The 17,456-nt window shown below is 35.1% G+C and overlaps 1 protein-coding gene across 1 annotated transcript; it reads right to left on the bottom strand.

Moving 5' to 3' along the window:
* Window positions 1–234: 234 nt before the first annotated feature.
* Window positions 235–16,525, bottom strand: LOC123659273 (eukaryotic translation initiation factor 2A). Its single transcript, XM_045594523.1, has 13 exons — window positions 16,501–16,525; window positions 16,282–16,423; window positions 15,070–15,205; window positions 13,920–13,999; window positions 13,475–13,653; window positions 11,660–11,808; window positions 11,311–11,395; window positions 10,866–11,039; window positions 10,064–10,241; window positions 2,990–3,236; window positions 2,907–2,913; window positions 1,702–1,889; window positions 235–512 (listed from the first exon to the last, which is right to left on the bottom strand). The coding sequence occupies exons 1-13, from the start codon at window positions 16,523–16,525 to the stop codon at window positions 387–389; spliced, it is 1,716 nt and encodes a 571-aa protein (XP_045450479.1). The 3' UTR covers window positions 235–386.
* Between the last annotated feature and the right edge of the window lie 931 nt (window positions 16,526–17,456).

Raw genomic sequence — 17,456 nt, 5'->3', positions numbered from 1 at the left:
TTTATTTATAAATTATTATTATGAGAACAACAATATAAAATTATTTTGAAACTCAATTATAACTGCATTATTTTATTTATACAGTTCGAGCATTTAAATATATTGCATGCATAAAAAAAAAAAACAACCTGCGCATGTTTCAAGTCTGCAATTACAATAAATATAAACTTTTTTCTCATATTAGTTTTTCTATGTCAAATCGTGAAATAAAATTATTGGTTATAAACCAATTTCTTTATAGAACCTAGTTTAGTCGGACGCAAATTATTGTATGTAAAAAAAATACAAAATAATAAGATATTCAAAACAATATGGGTATGAAAGTAGCTGTCATTTACAAATTATACAATATATTAATACATATTTATTTAGTATTCAGTAGTAGATCATAATTTCAGCTGAGCCAGTTCTTGTTGTAATGCTGCTTCGTTGTTAATCTTGGCGAGTTGATTGAGTTCAAGTGTCTTGCCAGCTGCTTTTTGTTGCTTCAGCTTTTCAATGTCGCTTAGTTTCTGTTAAATAATAATATTAATATGAGATTGTTTTGTTTAACACTGCTTGTATTTAGAAATTTATATATTTAAAGAACAAAATGTGTTTAGTACCTATTCACTTTATCATAGAACAAATTAATAAACAATCGATAAGGCTTAATGAGCGATTAATTAACATCTTGAACTTCACCTGTCATTGGGTCTTAACTAAAATATCCGTTACGGTTCTTTACGAACTTAATTATAAATGTCAGTCAAGTTGGATTGTGAATTTAGTTTGTCTTGGGGTAGCTTATGAATAATCCTAATACTATATAGCACGCTTCACCCTGTAATATCCCACTACTGGGCATAGGCCTGTTTCCCCATGTAGGAGAAGGATCAGAGCTTAATCCACCACGCTGCTCCAATGCGGGTTAGCGGATATATTCCCCACTATGAGTAACGATCGCTATCAGGTGTACATGATAACAACCGGGACCGACCGCTTAACGTGCTCTCCGAGGCAAGGTGGGGAGACCCACAAGGACTGCACAAACACCCAGACCACCGCAAACACCTGTATGGCCAATACAAATGTTTAGCATGTGCGGAGATCGAGCCCGCAACCGCCAGCGCAACAGGTACAATCCATGGCACATATATAGCACTGCATCCTAATAATTATAACAACCGCTCTGGTGTTGTGGTTCGATTCCCAGTCGGGAGAGATATTTGATTTGTATAAATATTTCTTTCTGTTTTTTTATGTCTGTTCTTGTGGGTCTCCCCATCGTGCCTCGAAGAGCACGTTAAGCCGTCGGTCCCGGATTGTTATCATAAATACCCGATAGCGATCGTTACTCATAGTAGGATGGAGAAAGAGGTCTATACCCAACGGTGGGATATTAAAGGCTAAATGCAATATAGCTTATAGTATTTTAAGTAAACTGAAGTAAATGATGAACGATGATGATATAGAAATAGGATTGGAGGTTAATCCTCTAGTATGCATTCAATAATATATTCATTCAATAATACATTATATAATATATAAATTCAATAATGCATTCAATTCATATAATATCAATCATTCATTCACTTTATTTTTATATTTCATTTGTTATGCTGTTAAAACCTTGTATTAGTGTGCGAAAGTGTAAATAAATAAATAAATAAATAAATAGGGCTTTATTTATTTTTCTCTATTACTGGTATGTTACTATACCTTGTTGATATTTTTAATCTTCTTATCCTTGTCGGGGTCGCCGGTGGAGACGAAGGGCGCGCGGGGCGCGGCGGGCGCGGCGGGCGCGGCGGGGGAGGGGGACGCGTCGGCCGCGCGCTCCGCCGCCTTGCGGGCCTTGCGCGCCTCGCGTTTTTCTTTCTGCTTGATTGCTTGTTTGGATGGCGCGGCTTGGAATTATAAAAAAAAGTTTTTTTTTTTTTTTTTGATAATATGGCATAAGAGAGAATGATGGTAGATTTTCATACTAAAATAAATAAATAATAAATAAATATCTACACAATACACAGACGGTCGTCTGTTCCTAAAGTAAGCAAGTTAATGCTTGTGTTATAGGTAAGAGCCGACTGGTATATAGCTACATTTTTTTTTCGATAAACATACTTATAAATAATACATATATAAATTATATAAATAAATATTTATATTACACCCAGACTCGGGGTGGGAATCGAACCCACAACCCGCAGAGCAGAAAGCAGGGTATTACAACCTGCACCATCGATTGTTAACAATTTGACGAATATCGGTACTATCCGAGACACAATGACAACCCAATAAGGTAGAAATTTATTGAGGTAGCGCACAGCAGTTTATTTGGAGGACTCAAAATTTGGAGCAGCTCGTCTGGAGATATACCTCAACCTTACAGAAGATCACGATTATAATACGAACCTCTCTCTAGCATCGTTGTGTTCCTGCGGTGAGTAAGGTGGCCAAAGTTCTTAGGGAGGGTCGGGGATAGGGTCGGCAACGCGTTTGTGATGCTTCTGGTGTTGCAGGCGTCTATAAGCTACGGGAATCTCTTACCATCGTACGTTTGTTTGCCGACCTACTTGTATAAGATAAAGACAGAGAAATGCTAAATTTTTCTATTAATTGTAACAATAGTTATCAAATGTTTAAGGTAACTGACGACTAAAGGTGCTTTCCTAGACATGATGACAACACCAAATGACCAGAAACAAATATCTTTTTTGACAAAAATATTTGCTCGAACGGGATCGAATCTTCGGCGTTTATTGGAACTTTAACACAACTACACATCCCTAATAATGATATTTAAAAAAAAAACACTACTACACTAAAACGGTCATCTCGCCTAACATTAACTGCCTATGGATAAAAAATAAAGTGGTTTTTATTGTGAAAGTACATAAATCAGATTAAATGTTGATGACTTCAACTTGCAGGCTCTTATGGTTGAGCGAAGTTCTGTGTTCCAGCTATATCCATATTTAATAATTTTATAAAAATTCTTACCATCCACACTTTGTCCTGGCTTATGTGGTTTTTCATGTTCATGCATCACGAAGGTCGAAGGTCTGTTCCTGGCTCCAGGAGGTCGGTATGCCGCTGTTGCCTTCGGTGCTACTTGTTCTATACTCTTTGGAGCAGCCTTTGACAAATCACTCTTTGGGTAATTACCGGGCTGCCAACTTATGGACAGTAAATTTTCCTTTTCGACGCATGTGCGTTTGTGCATCAGCGCACCGCTGTAGTGCCAAATTTTATACCTGTTATTACGGAATAAAAGTTATTAATTTGGTCGTTTTTGAAATAAACAAGAATTGAAGAAGATTCTAAACTACTATATAATCAAAACTTAATATTTTTTGAGCATTACACAAACGCACATGCGTCATATAAAATTAAGATGACCAACCAATTTAGTGACAGTAATTTTTACTATTGACTCGTACTTGAATACTAATAACGACAATAATTGATATCAAGACTTGTACATCATTTTAGCCACCGCAAGTTAGGTTATAATGTTGTTGCAAAACAGCTCAATAGCACCTGTACAGTGAGGTCAATATAGAAAGAAAAAAATTAAATAAAAAATTTATGTATTCACGCTCTAAAATCTCTTTTAAATCTTGATTTTACAAAGTATAATAATTGTGTTTGCTCGCAACCTAAAAAACCGACTTCAATTACATCACAAGTAATACAACGTAGATTCACGAAAAATTAGTCAAGTAAATATGCGTTGTCAAAGATTATTCAAAAAGTACTCATCAGATTTCGACCAAATTTAAATGAGACAACATGACAAACATTAGCTTTCGATCATCAAAATCGATACACCCAGTGAAAAATTATGCGGCGTAATACAACGTGGGTCAACGAAAAAAATAGTCAAGTAAATACGCATTATTAGATGTAACTCGTAAATAGTGTTGCCCAAATGCAAGAACAAGACGAGACTTAGCCAGTCTTGGTCTTGGTCTTGCGCCAATACACCTGGTCTTGGTCTTGGTCTTGGTCTTGCGCTCCCAGTCTTGGTCTTGGTCTTGGTCTTGCAGCAAGAGTCTTGCAAGTCTTGCAATTACCTATTAGTCTATTACTATTTATTAAAGTTTACTTTAAATCTTAGAAAAACGTATTAGAATTGGAACATTGTGAGCTTGAATTAACATAGCCATAGTAAAAATCAAGCAGATTAATAAATAACTGAAGATTTGATAAGAAATTCGAAAAATCAACTGACCTATATGTCGTTTTCCATGGAAGTAACTGTTTCTTAATAAACATTTATGATTTATAAGCTTACATTTGCTAAAACATGTAAAAAAACAAATTAATTACAATAACTTGACTGTATTTTAAAGAACAATACTTATCTGTCTAGAAAGAGATTGAACCCTCAACTTATAAGAAATTTAATAAAAGAGTTTTACGATTTATCATTTATTTGAATAAAAAATAAAATACAACACAAATCAACAGCTTTATCATTAGGTTATGATACTTTATATCAATTTTTTTGACCAAGAATTAATACAAAGTAACCATCTGGCTGACTCATCACTTAACCTATTTCTATGTTTTCTAATTACTAATGATGCTTTAGAAAATAACCTCTCAGCAGGTACTGAAGTTGCAGGTATTGAGAGAAAATCACGGGCCATTTTCGATAAAATCGGATACTCTGTCTCATGCGTCCTCCACCAATCTAAAATGTCTTCCGAGCTGGCAGTTCTTGGTTTTCTCAGGTACTCCTCCAACTCGTCTATCACTAATCCTTGAAGACAAGATCCAGATGACGTCGAGGGACATTCATAGAGTTTATCAAAGTCTATTACGTCTTCATCTTCATCACATACTTTATTTTCTTTTTCTGGTAATTCCAGAGATTTGTTCAGTGAGTGTAGACTTTTATATTCTTCATAAAGTTCATTGAACTTGCGCAGACTTTCTGTTTTAAGTTGCTTCCCCCACATTGTCAGGTCAAAAGTCTGAGCCTTATGCCTTGAGTCTAAAATTAAAGAAGTACAATAAATCCAGTTGCTCTTCTTGTAATGTTTAAGCATTTTGTCTCGAGCTGCTTGGAAAGCTAGAATGAGCCTTTCATCCACTTCAGATCGATTAGGTTTCTCATCTAAGTGTTTTACCATGGATTCAATTTTATCTAGCAAGAGATTGAATGATACAACGACTAGCGGTAATGTAACATATTTGTCTCCACCAAGTTTTGTACTTAAAAGTTTAAAGTTTATTAGAAATTTATGTAATTTTTCGAGTACCTGCCATTCATTAGCTGTGATTTGAAAATCATTTAATTCGGTGAAAGAACTGCACAATATGTCACTGCCCGCTCTCACTTTTAAACCAAATCCAATCATATCATGTGTGGAATTCCATCTCGTTGGACAGTCAAGAATGGCATTTAGATTTGATGGCACGCCAGCTGCTTCACAAGCAGACTGAAACTTCTTCTTCACTATCTCACTTCTTTTTATTTTACTGGAAATACTGCGTAACTTTGTTACAGATGTACGCGAGTCAGCAATATTTGGTGCAGATTCTTCATCTTCCTCATCCTCAGTTTCGTCTGCATAGTCTTCGTACTGCTGATCTTGCGCGTTAGTGTCAGACTCACAGTGTAATGCTAAGGTCTTTAATAAATCTTGTACACCAAGGTTTAAAATGTGAGCAAAGCACCGGAAATGTTGATTGTCTGAATCAAAGTGTGGCGGCAGCTGTTTGCCCAGTTCATACATAAATTTGGTATTTGCAGTTGCGTTGTCGACCGTGATACCTTGTATTTTATCAATTATGCCATATTCCAATAAACATTCATGGAAAATCGTTGCAATATCTTCCCCAGTATGTCGACCGCGTGATGGTATAAAATCAAGAACTACAGATTGATACTTCCATTCGTTGTCTATATAATGAATAGTAACCCCGTAGTAACTCCTACCAGCAACTGACGTCCACCCATCAATGGTAAAAGACATTTTAAATGATAATTGTTGAAGTCGTTCCTTGAGATTCAATTGGAGCTCTTCAAATCGCTCTTTGACTTTCCTTCTAAGTGTAGACCTTTTAGGAAACACCATATTAGGGCAAATACATCGAAAATATACTTGTGTAGCTTCGTCATCGAAAAATGAGAAGGGAAGATATTTTTTCACCACCCAATCAACTGTAGCTGTCGTGATGTTGTCACTGCTGTTTTCCGACTGAAACAAAACAATAAATCTTGTGTTATTATTTAAAACATACTAGGTTTGAGCGTATAAGAGGAGGAGGTTTGTTGTTGTTAAATCGAGAAAATCGTTAAATTGATATTTGTTATATTAAGGTTGCACTGTACTGTAATTTACCAAAATAAAGTACTTAGTTGTTACTGGCCGATTAAATGAAAATATGGGTGTTTATAAAAAATATTTAAGACGATAATTACATACTTAATATGTCGCACCCCTAGATGAAAACACCACTAACTCAAAAATACTTACGTAAGTTAATGGCGTTTTTGAAAGTATCGCATGAATAGCTACGCAGAGTTAAAATTCTTTTAACTGTTAAAAAAATATTCTTACCTGTCCACTTCTTCCAGCGGTTACTAAAAAGCTTGTGATATCTCCACTTAATTTTGGTTTAACAGGAAGAAATATTTCTGATTCCTTTTTGTGGAAAGATATTAGATGTTTCCTTAAGAGCCATTTCACAATTTTACGCTCTGCAAGTTTAGGTAAATTTGGTCGCATCGCGCGAGTCGTACGAGCCGCGCGATCTTTGTGCTAGTACGTATAGTGTGACAACCAAAAGACCATCGTGATCATTTTCTGATGTATAATAAAAATTATAACTATGGTATAAAATGTTTTTTACATAATTAATTTGTTAAAAATTTCAAGTATGTTATATAACAACAGTCAATAAATTTAAAATAAAATTAAAAAAATCAATTTTATGAAACAATTTTTTTTAAATTGATTTAGTTTTTTCAGTTTACGAATGAATCTAATATTTACGATATGAATAAAAAAGCATTTAATGACATCGACACCGACAAACATATTAATTAACAAATAACAAGACAAACAGATTGAAATGCCTATTTGTATTGATAGTGTGAGAAAAGAAAATTAAATTAGACATTTGTTTACAGAAATTATCATTATATTATTTTACAGTCATTTTCGAAATATGTTTATTTTATTTATATTTTATTATGAAAGTATCAAATGCGTTTTATCCGCTATAACAACGCGCTTGGCGCGTGTGAGCGAAAGAGACGGCTGCGCAGAATTTGGCGTGAACCTTACCTCTAAGAGCGCTAGCGCTCGACTGATTTACCGGGCTTGATGCGTGGCAATATATACTATCTTTTTATTATTTAATATAAAATGTATTAAAAATAATTACATCTTTTAATTATTTTTTTTGTATTCCTTAATGATGTAAGTTTACTTTGATGAAGATAGTTCGTTAAAATTTCTTAGTTTTCTAAGAGAAATATCGCTTTTAAAATTGTACTTATTTGGAAAATATTCGTAACTTTAAATTTTTTTTATCGTTTAATAGAGATACAAATGGAATAAAAATCTATGATAGTGGACAACAAAATTATATTCCACATATTATGATATTTTTTTAAAATGGTTTCAACGTAGAAGTTATTGAAAAGTAGGACATCAAAGTATACATGGCGACCGTTTACCCAGGGAGGAGGCTGATGAAAAGGTTAATAATTTTATACACATAATATAAATCAAAATTCTGATCTGACTTTGGACTACAACAAAGGTTGCTCTATTATATTTCAAGAATATAAATTACATTATTGCATCCAACACTGAGATTAACGACGTCAAAATATTACAATTTCGCGGATTGTTACCGATTTTTGTGAAATGGCTCTTAAGCCTGAAGTGTTTCTGTTTTTCATTTTTATTTCAATCTTTTTATGTTGGCACAATTTACAGAAGGCAGTTTGGGATGCATGAATTATTTCGAAAAACTCCTCAAATTTGCTTTTGGGTCTTTTAGATCTGTGACTCAAACTCTCGTTACTCGGACTAGAATAATTTGAATCTTCGTCACTCATATTAAATTGTACACGTGATACGTTTTTAGAAAACAACGAGAATTAGTAAAAACAATTATTAAGTTAGACTCGAAGCACAGCTCAATTGGAAATGACTGGAATTAAAATAATTCCTTTATTTATAGTACGTTTCCTTGCTTTCTACCGCGCCGCCTCGCCACGTGCCGGCTCTATGAAAAGGATGCCGCCGCAAATCAAACAATGCCGCGTGCGGCGTACAAACACACACTAAATATTACCTACTTGTACAGACGCGACGCGTGAATAAAATATATGTAAAGAATTAGTGCCAATCACTATTCTTTACATATAAGTGAATGTTTTGGCGTACATCTATACTAATATTATAAAGCTGAAGAATTCGTTTGTATGTTTGATGACAGAAGTTTTAAAATAAATAAATAAGTCCTGAACGTCACTATACCTCCAAAGTTACTATTCCTCGTGGACGAAGTCGCGGGCACAGCTAGTAAATACAGTAAGTATTCATCATCTCTCTCAGAGATATTCGGGCTGGTAAGTAATACAAAAATCTTATCGCAGGCTTTTTATTTTATTAGTAGGTAAGTACCTACGCTTTTTATATTATTTTATTAGTTTTGTAGAATTTTTTTATACGTTTCAAGTATATTTAAAAGTGGCTACAATATTTATTAAACGGGTGATATTTGAACACTTTTTGCTATTTTTTCTTGTAAAAACTTAAGAAATATAATGACTAAATGTACAATAATAGTACCTAAGTAATTAGTTTAAAACCATATAAGTAATCAATATTATAATATATACTTACTAGAATGAATTAATATGACATCTACTACCTATCCTTACCATTTTATCCTAATCATAATACTACTTGCGTGATCAGTATAATGTATTCATTTTCATTCTAAGCACTCTGAAACTTATTTATTCTTTGGAACACCTGTAGGTACTCTTAAAATTCGAAATTATTTTGCATGAGTATACCTACGCCCTATGGCGGCAATCAAATAGTGTCAAATGTTATGATTTCGGCGTGGCGGCAACGATTGTTTTAGATTTCAAAAGAGGCCGCCGGCGCGTGTATCATAACCATGTACCTACTTCCGAAAAGCGGCAAATTTCTTTGAGAAGTAAGTACAAAACCTTTGATGCCGCATTATCAAAGTGCCGATGGTTAAAACATAACTATGCATGCACTCAGTTTGATTTTAATAGATATTTTTTTATTCGCTATGTTTATGGTATTAGTCGTAATGGGCATAGGTCCAGTTTTTCATATTCTTTGATACAGTTTTTTGCGTCTCATAGAATTCCTAAGCGTACCTACCTATACACCGAACTGTTACACCTAACTACTCAGTGAAATAGCGCTAAGTCCTAGCTGCAAGACGCAAGAGTCTTGCAGGCTATGTCTTGTTCTTGCTCAAGTCTTGCACGGTCAGTCTTGGTCTTGGTCTTGCTAAAAATACGCGGTCTTGTTCTTGGTCTTGGTCTTGCAAAAACGCAAGAACAAGACCAAGACTGCAAGACCAAGACTGAATTTGGGCAACACTACTCGTAAAGTACTTGTTATATATCTATTAAATTTAAATGGGACTACATGATAAGCAACACCTTTCGTTTTAAAAAAGTAATCGAAATCGGTCCACCCGGTCAAAAGTTCTGAGGTAACATAGATAAAAAAACAATCGAATTGAGAACCACCTCCTTTTTGGAAGTCGGTTAAAAGTAAACTATTTACATTATGTAATCTTTTACAAATTAATTTTTTATATTTACGTGAAGCTACCACCGATTCGAAATATTCTGCTGAGAAGAATAGTAATAACTAATCGTAAAGTAATAGTTACGACGGCTCCAGTATGAAGACTAGGCTAATGTGGTGGTGCGTGACCCGTGTAGCCGCCTGAACACCATGCGGATTGCATGTTCCCGCTCGGAGTCAATATTTCTTTATTGCTATGATAAGCAGTGGGATGTTACAGGCTGAATTATCATCAAAGTAATTACCCATTACCGACGGTGAGCCTAGGGTATGTGGTAGCGGTGATGAAGGCTTCCCCCCTGGGATCCCACTGCAAGGTCGTGGTGTCGGGGGCTGTACACTCGCCCACACGCTTGTACCCTCGCACATCCCACACTGATATGTGACCGGTTGCTATATTGCCAAACCCACCCAACAACACCCGTATATTGCGGTTAAGGTTACTATTGTTATGATTATGATGAGGCCATATTTAGGATTTTATATCATCGGATATCGGTCTGGTGTGTTGGTCCATGTGCCGTGTATGCTTAAACACCGATTCCGGATTCAATTCCCGCTCTGGTCTAGATGTTTGTTCTTATGGATCTCCCTACCGTGCCTCGTTGAGCATGTTAAGCTATCGGTCTTGGTTGTAATCATAAACACCTGATAGCAATCGTTACTAGTAGGAAATATGCATCTGCCAAACTCAGTGGAGCAGCACTGTGGATTAAGCTTCGATTGTTCTCCTACACGGAGGAAGAGGCCTATGCCCAGCAGGGCTGAATCAATCAGTATAGAAAAGCCACATTAAGAATTAAGTATTTTTAGTTATTATTCTTACTCTTAGATTTAATTATTTAGGGATGATTTAAAGTGAAATAATACACAGTTACAGGGAGCCTAGTGTAAATCAAAAGGCTTTTAACTTTTAGATGCTTCTATAGTTGAGTATTGGAACAAATTTACTTCCTTCTCAGATTATTATAGATAGTATGAATATGACCTTCTAACCAGGTCACTGAAATAACTAAGGAATAACAAAGAAATATTATAAAAGGATATAATTTCCCTCGGGTGCAAAGTAAATAGCGTTCCAAGCTCCTGTTCCGAATTCAAAGAGAGGGTCACACTTTGCGTTAAACAGAGTAGCTTTAGCTGGAGCATGCCCATACACAGCAACCCATTCGTTCCAATTGCCTGGATTCCAAGCTATGGCGTGAATCGGACCTTCCTTACCTATTAGAGTAATTTAAATTTAGAAATCAAAATTAACATGCATTAGCACAGTTGTCATAGCTAAAATTAAAAAGTTTTTAATATTAAGAATATTAAAAAAAAAATATAGTTAACAACCAAACAAAGGTAAAGCAAATTACAATAAACAAATTCTTAGAAAAATTCAACTGGAAATTGAACAAGAATTGATTTCTGAATTACTGGATTTAGAGGCTGTAAATCAAACATTTTAATTAATGAGTATTGATAAATTATAGTTCTCTATACTTACTGAATGACATATTTCCAGCATTGCCTTTTACGTCTCCGTATGATAGAGACTGTTTTCCATAGTAAGAACTGCCTGTTTTATCTACCTGGAAGTCAATTTTTAATTAAAGTTATTAACATTATGTTAATTAATATTATTTCATGTTACTGAATATGTTCGAATATAAGATTTGTTTGTATTTCTGGTACACAAATGCACAAACGTACGAAAGTACGTAAACACGCACGCACGTATGCACGTCAACTCTTTTTCAACATTCAGCAAGTAACAAATATTTATATTCAATTGTTCAAAAAAAAAAAAAAAAAAAAATACAAAAAAAAAACAAAATAAAGTTATTTTTACTTACATCTGTCTGAGTCAGTGCGAAAACATTAGTGCCTCGCCTATTCCAATGAAATGTCGCTTTGTCGGCTTGGAACGATGATCGGCTGACAACGGCTTGGTCAAATTGAGGATACTTAAAAACGCGCCAGAAAGATGGCTGGCCAGATTTACCTGTGTATTTAAAACATTCTTATATCTAACTTAGGATTATAAAAAGGAAATAAACTTGACTACATTGATTAATAAGTGCAACATTAAAATGTGTAGAAATAGTTTTTTAAACATGTTTGCTTCAGCTTGTAATATCCCACAACTGGGCATAGGCATCTTTCCCCGTGTAGGAGAAGGATCAGAGCTTAATTTACCACGCTGCTCCAATGCGGATTGGCATATATATTCCCTCCTATGAGTAACGATCGCTATCAGGTGTACATGATAACAATCGAGACCGACGGCTTAACGTGCTCTCCGAGGCATGGTGGGGAGACCCACATGGACTGCAAAAACACCCAGACCACGGAAAACACCTGTATGGCCAATACAAATGTTTGTCATGTGTGGGGATCGAACCCTCAACCGCCAGCGCAACAGGTACAATCCATGGCTGTAACTGTCGCGCCAACAACATTTTAAACAATAATAGTGAAAGTGATGATGATAGTGGTGACCAGTGTGTACACAGAAAACGTACGAGAAAGGAGGTAGTCTGGTTTGGACACTTCTAACGTCGTCAACCACAAACTTCAGTCTCGTGAACAAGACATTTGTAGATAATGTCGAAATATCGAGTTCCGCAAAATAAAAATAAAAACATGGGAAATATTGCGTTTTAAATAATTTTAGTAATAAAAATAACAATGTTAATTTAAAATCTTTATATATATATATTTGTGTGCGTGTGTATGTCACTGAACTCCTAGAGACAGCTGGACCGATTTTGATGAAATTTTTCTGTGAGTTCAAGGGGATTCGAGGATGGTTTAGATTCACGATTTGGTCCACTGGAAAATGTTTATTTAACTAATTTTTCATTTATAAGTAGTTAAAATGTTAATTTTGGAATGTTTTACATTGGATCCGGTAGACTGCGCTACCATCGCAGGATCAAATATTAAACATTATTCTATTTTAATTTCAGTTTGTCCCGACAGTTGGTGCTGCGATCAAATTGAGAAAAATATTTGAAATTTTGTGTTATGGCAAAACAACGTTTGCGGGGTTAGCTAGTCTTATATACAAATAAAGATTTTCAATTTCATAAACTTCAATTTTAAATTTTACTTCTACTTTTAACTACACCAAAACCAAAAACCAGAAATATCATTTACTAAAAAAGAACAAGGAGCAGCAAAGAACTATAAGGTACAATGGGAAGCCTTATTGGTGAAACAATCATTTAAAGGCATCTAAGGGTACGGCAAAATGGTATTGTCAGAATATATGTCAGGTGTATCAGCACATAATAATTTCTCTATTTTTATAACATTTATTTATTTTTTAATTAAAATAATTAAAATTTGTTAATGAACACCAATTCTATTTTTAAGAGCTCTCTGGTTAAAAACAGAATATATATTTGAAAAAAGTAATTGATTTTTATTGTATAAGTAAATATTAAACACTACTACTATAGACGGTGCCATGGTCACTTAGACAAAATATAAAATTATCATATCAAAAATTTCGATCTAGCGGTTACATCGTTCCATAGCTTAATTGGCTAAAGCACCGACACGGTAAGTCGGAGATGGAGGTTTGATCCCTGCTGGAACGGTCGATTTATGATAAGATATTAAAAATTGTTTAAATATTAAATACTTATACTGTTTAAACGTACCTAATGTAAATATTGAAAAGTAATATGCGGGCGCTGGACTTGGTGATATGCTAAAAGATTGTAATTTTTCTGCTTGAATATAATGGGTATAATGATCAAGTTTTACATCTTCATATATCAAAACCCTGTGATTACTGAGTATTGCTAGTAATTTTTCATCTGATGACCACTTTGGCTCCCTGAAAACATATTTTTAGTTTCTTTTTTATTCATAAATAAAAAAAATTATGTTGTCTTTTATAAATCATTTTCTAGCATTTCTTTGTGATATTACAAAAAAAACTAGAACAGTAACATCATCTTACACACTTTAAACTTAAAAGTGAATATGTGAAGCGTTATTCTTTTCTACTTTTTATTAGTCAGTGAAATTAATTGTATGCAAATTTTTAAAAAAATGATAAAACGTGAAGGTCTTTGTTTTATAAAATTAATAAATACTCACCATCCATCCTGATTCTTTTGCACAAATGACCCAACTTTCTCCCCATTAGATGATTGAAAGATGTGTAGATTAGGTTTGCCCTAGACAAAGGAATAAATTTTCAGTTAGAGACATTTACAAAACGAGTATGGTACTAATTTGAATTGAACTAATTCAGTTTGTCAATTTCTGTGCTATGATGTACATTACAGGTAGATTTTTTTTTTGGAGGTTAAATTTTTGTTATTTCTAACTCTACCTTAATTCCAGTGCTGCGGTAAGTTTACTCATGCTCTGTACTGCGACTATCACGCGTTATTTTTGAACAAATTTACGTAAAAACGATCTTTACTGCAAGATAAAATTACGATACGAACTGACCTTTAACGACTGACAAATAGACACTTTTAAACAAAATAACGCGTCAGACATAATATTCTAATAAAATTAGTAACATTGCGTGCTAGAATATAGGTATAGAAATTCGAAAAATACCCAAAACCGAATCGGAGCACCGCACTGTCCACTTGGCCCTACCCCTAGAGTGGTTTTTTTTAAGCTGGAGGCGCGGAGGGAGGCCGCCCTTGCCCGCCTCCGCTGTGGAACGGACCATGAGTAAGCGTGCTTTCACACGTAAGGGCGGAAGGGCTGCACTTCCCGCAGCGCCGGAGCCAAGCGTTACTCTAAGTTTAAAAGTGGTAGGTTAATTTTTTCCGATTTAAAAATGGAACCTCAAAACTTCAACCACAATATCTCTGTAACAACGGGGTTTACACGAAAATAGTTGTCCGGGGGGGGGGGGGGAAAAACCCACACTCCCTCCCACCCCTTTTCCCCCAACCCCTTAAATTTCTCGCCGGGATTGTACATATTTACCAATTTCTGTAAAGATTGGTACAGTAAAGTTTAATGTAGTGAATATGACATTTTTTAATGGAGCAGCAAATACATGGAACATATAAAACATCACTATTCAAACAAATGATTGAATCAGTTTAATGTAGTGGTTGGATAATATAATTTCATAGAAATCATTTATTGAAAGAAGCTTTACAAAATTAATCAACATTGTTTGTTAAACGCATGAATATGGAGTACAGATCAGAATCATATTTATACATTATATGATTTTTTCTTTGTTTAAGTAAAAAATAAATAATAAAAAATGTACCTGAGGATTGTCTTTTGTCATAGCAAACATTTCCCAAACTAGAAAATAATTATCTAATGGTGAAAAAAACATGTCCTTGTAATTTCCATCTATTGTAGCAGCTACACTCCAGTCTGCACATTTTATTATTTCGGCTCTATAAACAAATTATTTATTAATTTAGCAAAACCTAATTATTATATATATATATAAATAATTTTCTATTTTAATCATATTTTTATAGTGATTAAAAGACAAAATTTTAATGAATATAATAATGTTTGTATAAATAAATAAATCGTATTTTTCGGCGCGGGGTAAGACAGGGGGATGTAATATCACCGAAACTGTTTACCACTGCGCTAGAGGATGTTTTTAAGACCTTGGATTGGGGGGAACGGGGCATCAACGTCAACGGTGAATTCATCTCTCACCTTCGTTTCGCCGACGATATTGTCATCTTTGCGGAGACGCTGGATGAGTTAGGCCAAATGCTGGCCGGCCTTAACGAGTCCTCCCGACGTGTCGGTCTCTGTATGAACTTGGATAAGACGAAAGTTATGTTTAACAACCAAGTCATACCGATACCGGTATCGGTCGATGGTACCCTTCTCGAAGTTGTTCAGGATTATATTTACCTAGGCCATACTATCCAACTAGGCCGCAACAACTTCGAGAAGGAGGCCGATAGGAGGATTCGGTTGGGCTGGGCGGCGTTTGGCAGGCTCCGTCGAGTCTTCACTTCGAAGATTCCGCAATGCTTGAAGACAAAAGTTTTCGAGCAATGCGTCCTGCCTGTGTTAACATACGGAGCCGAGACGTGGACACTGACCAAGGGACTGGTCCACAAGTTTAAAGTCGCTCAACGTGCAATGGAACGGGCCATGCTTGGGGTCTCTCTCAAAGACAGGATTAGAAATGAGACTATCCGCGGGAGAACGAAAGTAACCGACATAGCCCACAGAATTAGCAAGTTGAAGTGGCAGTGGGCTGGTCATCTGTGTCGCAGGACCGATGGCCGTTGGAGTAGACGGGTCCTAGAGTGGAGACCGCGTCTTGGCAAACGCAGTGTGGGACGTCCTCCGGCCCGTTGGACCGACGATCTACGTAAGATTGCCGGTGTAGGCTGGATGAGGATTGCGGAAGACCGGGATGTGTGGCGCGAACTTGGGGAGGCCTATGTCCAGCAGTGGACTGCGATAGGCTGAAGTGAGTGAAATAAATAAATCATACTTTTTATCTGTTCTGAAAGCCAGGTATGTGCCCTTTGGGCTAAATACTACACTTCGTATATTTTGAGTAGTTTCATCCCTGAGATGAACTTCTTCGTACGGGTCTTTAAATTTAATGCGGAATAAGTTCCGGTTAGTGAGGCCTGAAAAAAAATATTTACTTTCGTTTAACCTCACACTGCATTATATGATTAAAAATTAATAAAAACTTTTAGGTTACCGGCGATTGATGGAGTTGCAGCCATTATTTAAATAAGACGTTTCTATGTTTTATTTATCGTACTTTATACATGTCTTTATTATTCACAATGTACAAGTTACACGTTAAAAACACGCGTTGCAATATGTTGAAGTAAATTTTATAAAATGTCTACTTTGACAGCCAACTGATTTTGACAATAATGTGTAAATAAACTACAGAATTTAAGTTTTAAGCAATATAAAATTTTCAGCAATATATTGTATCAAGGAATATTTTATCTAATAAAATAGCTAGAACATGTTTAAAAATTATATAAAAAACTTTATATCATAATGTGATTTTAAAATAAAACAATATTTCATTTTTGTCTAATTTTCTTTTAACCTCTGGTAGACCGGACTCCATCGAGCGCGAGCTCCTGTAGTCTTCCGCGGGGTTGAATTCAACCCCACCACTCAGTCTACCACACTGATAGTATGATTCGATAAGCGCGCACTGCTTGAGACGTAGTTTTTTGCTCATAACTCACATGTTTCTACACTTAGAACAAAAACGGGTATTATTTAATTTTTTTATTATTCGCTATTATTTTGAAGAGTATGAACTAAGCTTTAATTTTCTATATAAAAAGTATTGTACATGTGCGTATATCAATTATAAAATCGCGCTTGTTTTAGAGGGAGGGAGAAAAAGTAGTCTTGGTGCAAAAACATGTCGAAAAAATATATTATTGTGATACATTTGTCGTTGATTCTATTTATTCTGTTTCCTAACAGTATTTACCCAGCTCTAACAGCAAAAGTTATATATTCTGATACAGAAAAGTTTCTTTTTTATATTTGAAAATAGATGGTCTATATAAAAGGTGGACATTTCAATAGCACGTTGTAAAGCAATTAGCGTAGGTACTCGTAAAACTCGATCCAAACATAAAGTATAACGGCGCAGAAATTGGCGGGTACGGAGAGACTTAA

This window comes from Melitaea cinxia, chromosome 2 (assembly GCF_905220565.1).
Source record: "Melitaea cinxia chromosome 2, ilMelCinx1.1, whole genome shotgun sequence".
Classification (NCBI taxonomy): Eukaryota; Metazoa; Arthropoda; class Insecta; order Lepidoptera; family Nymphalidae; genus Melitaea; species Melitaea cinxia.
This window is presented reverse-complemented; position numbering and strand designations above follow the sequence as displayed.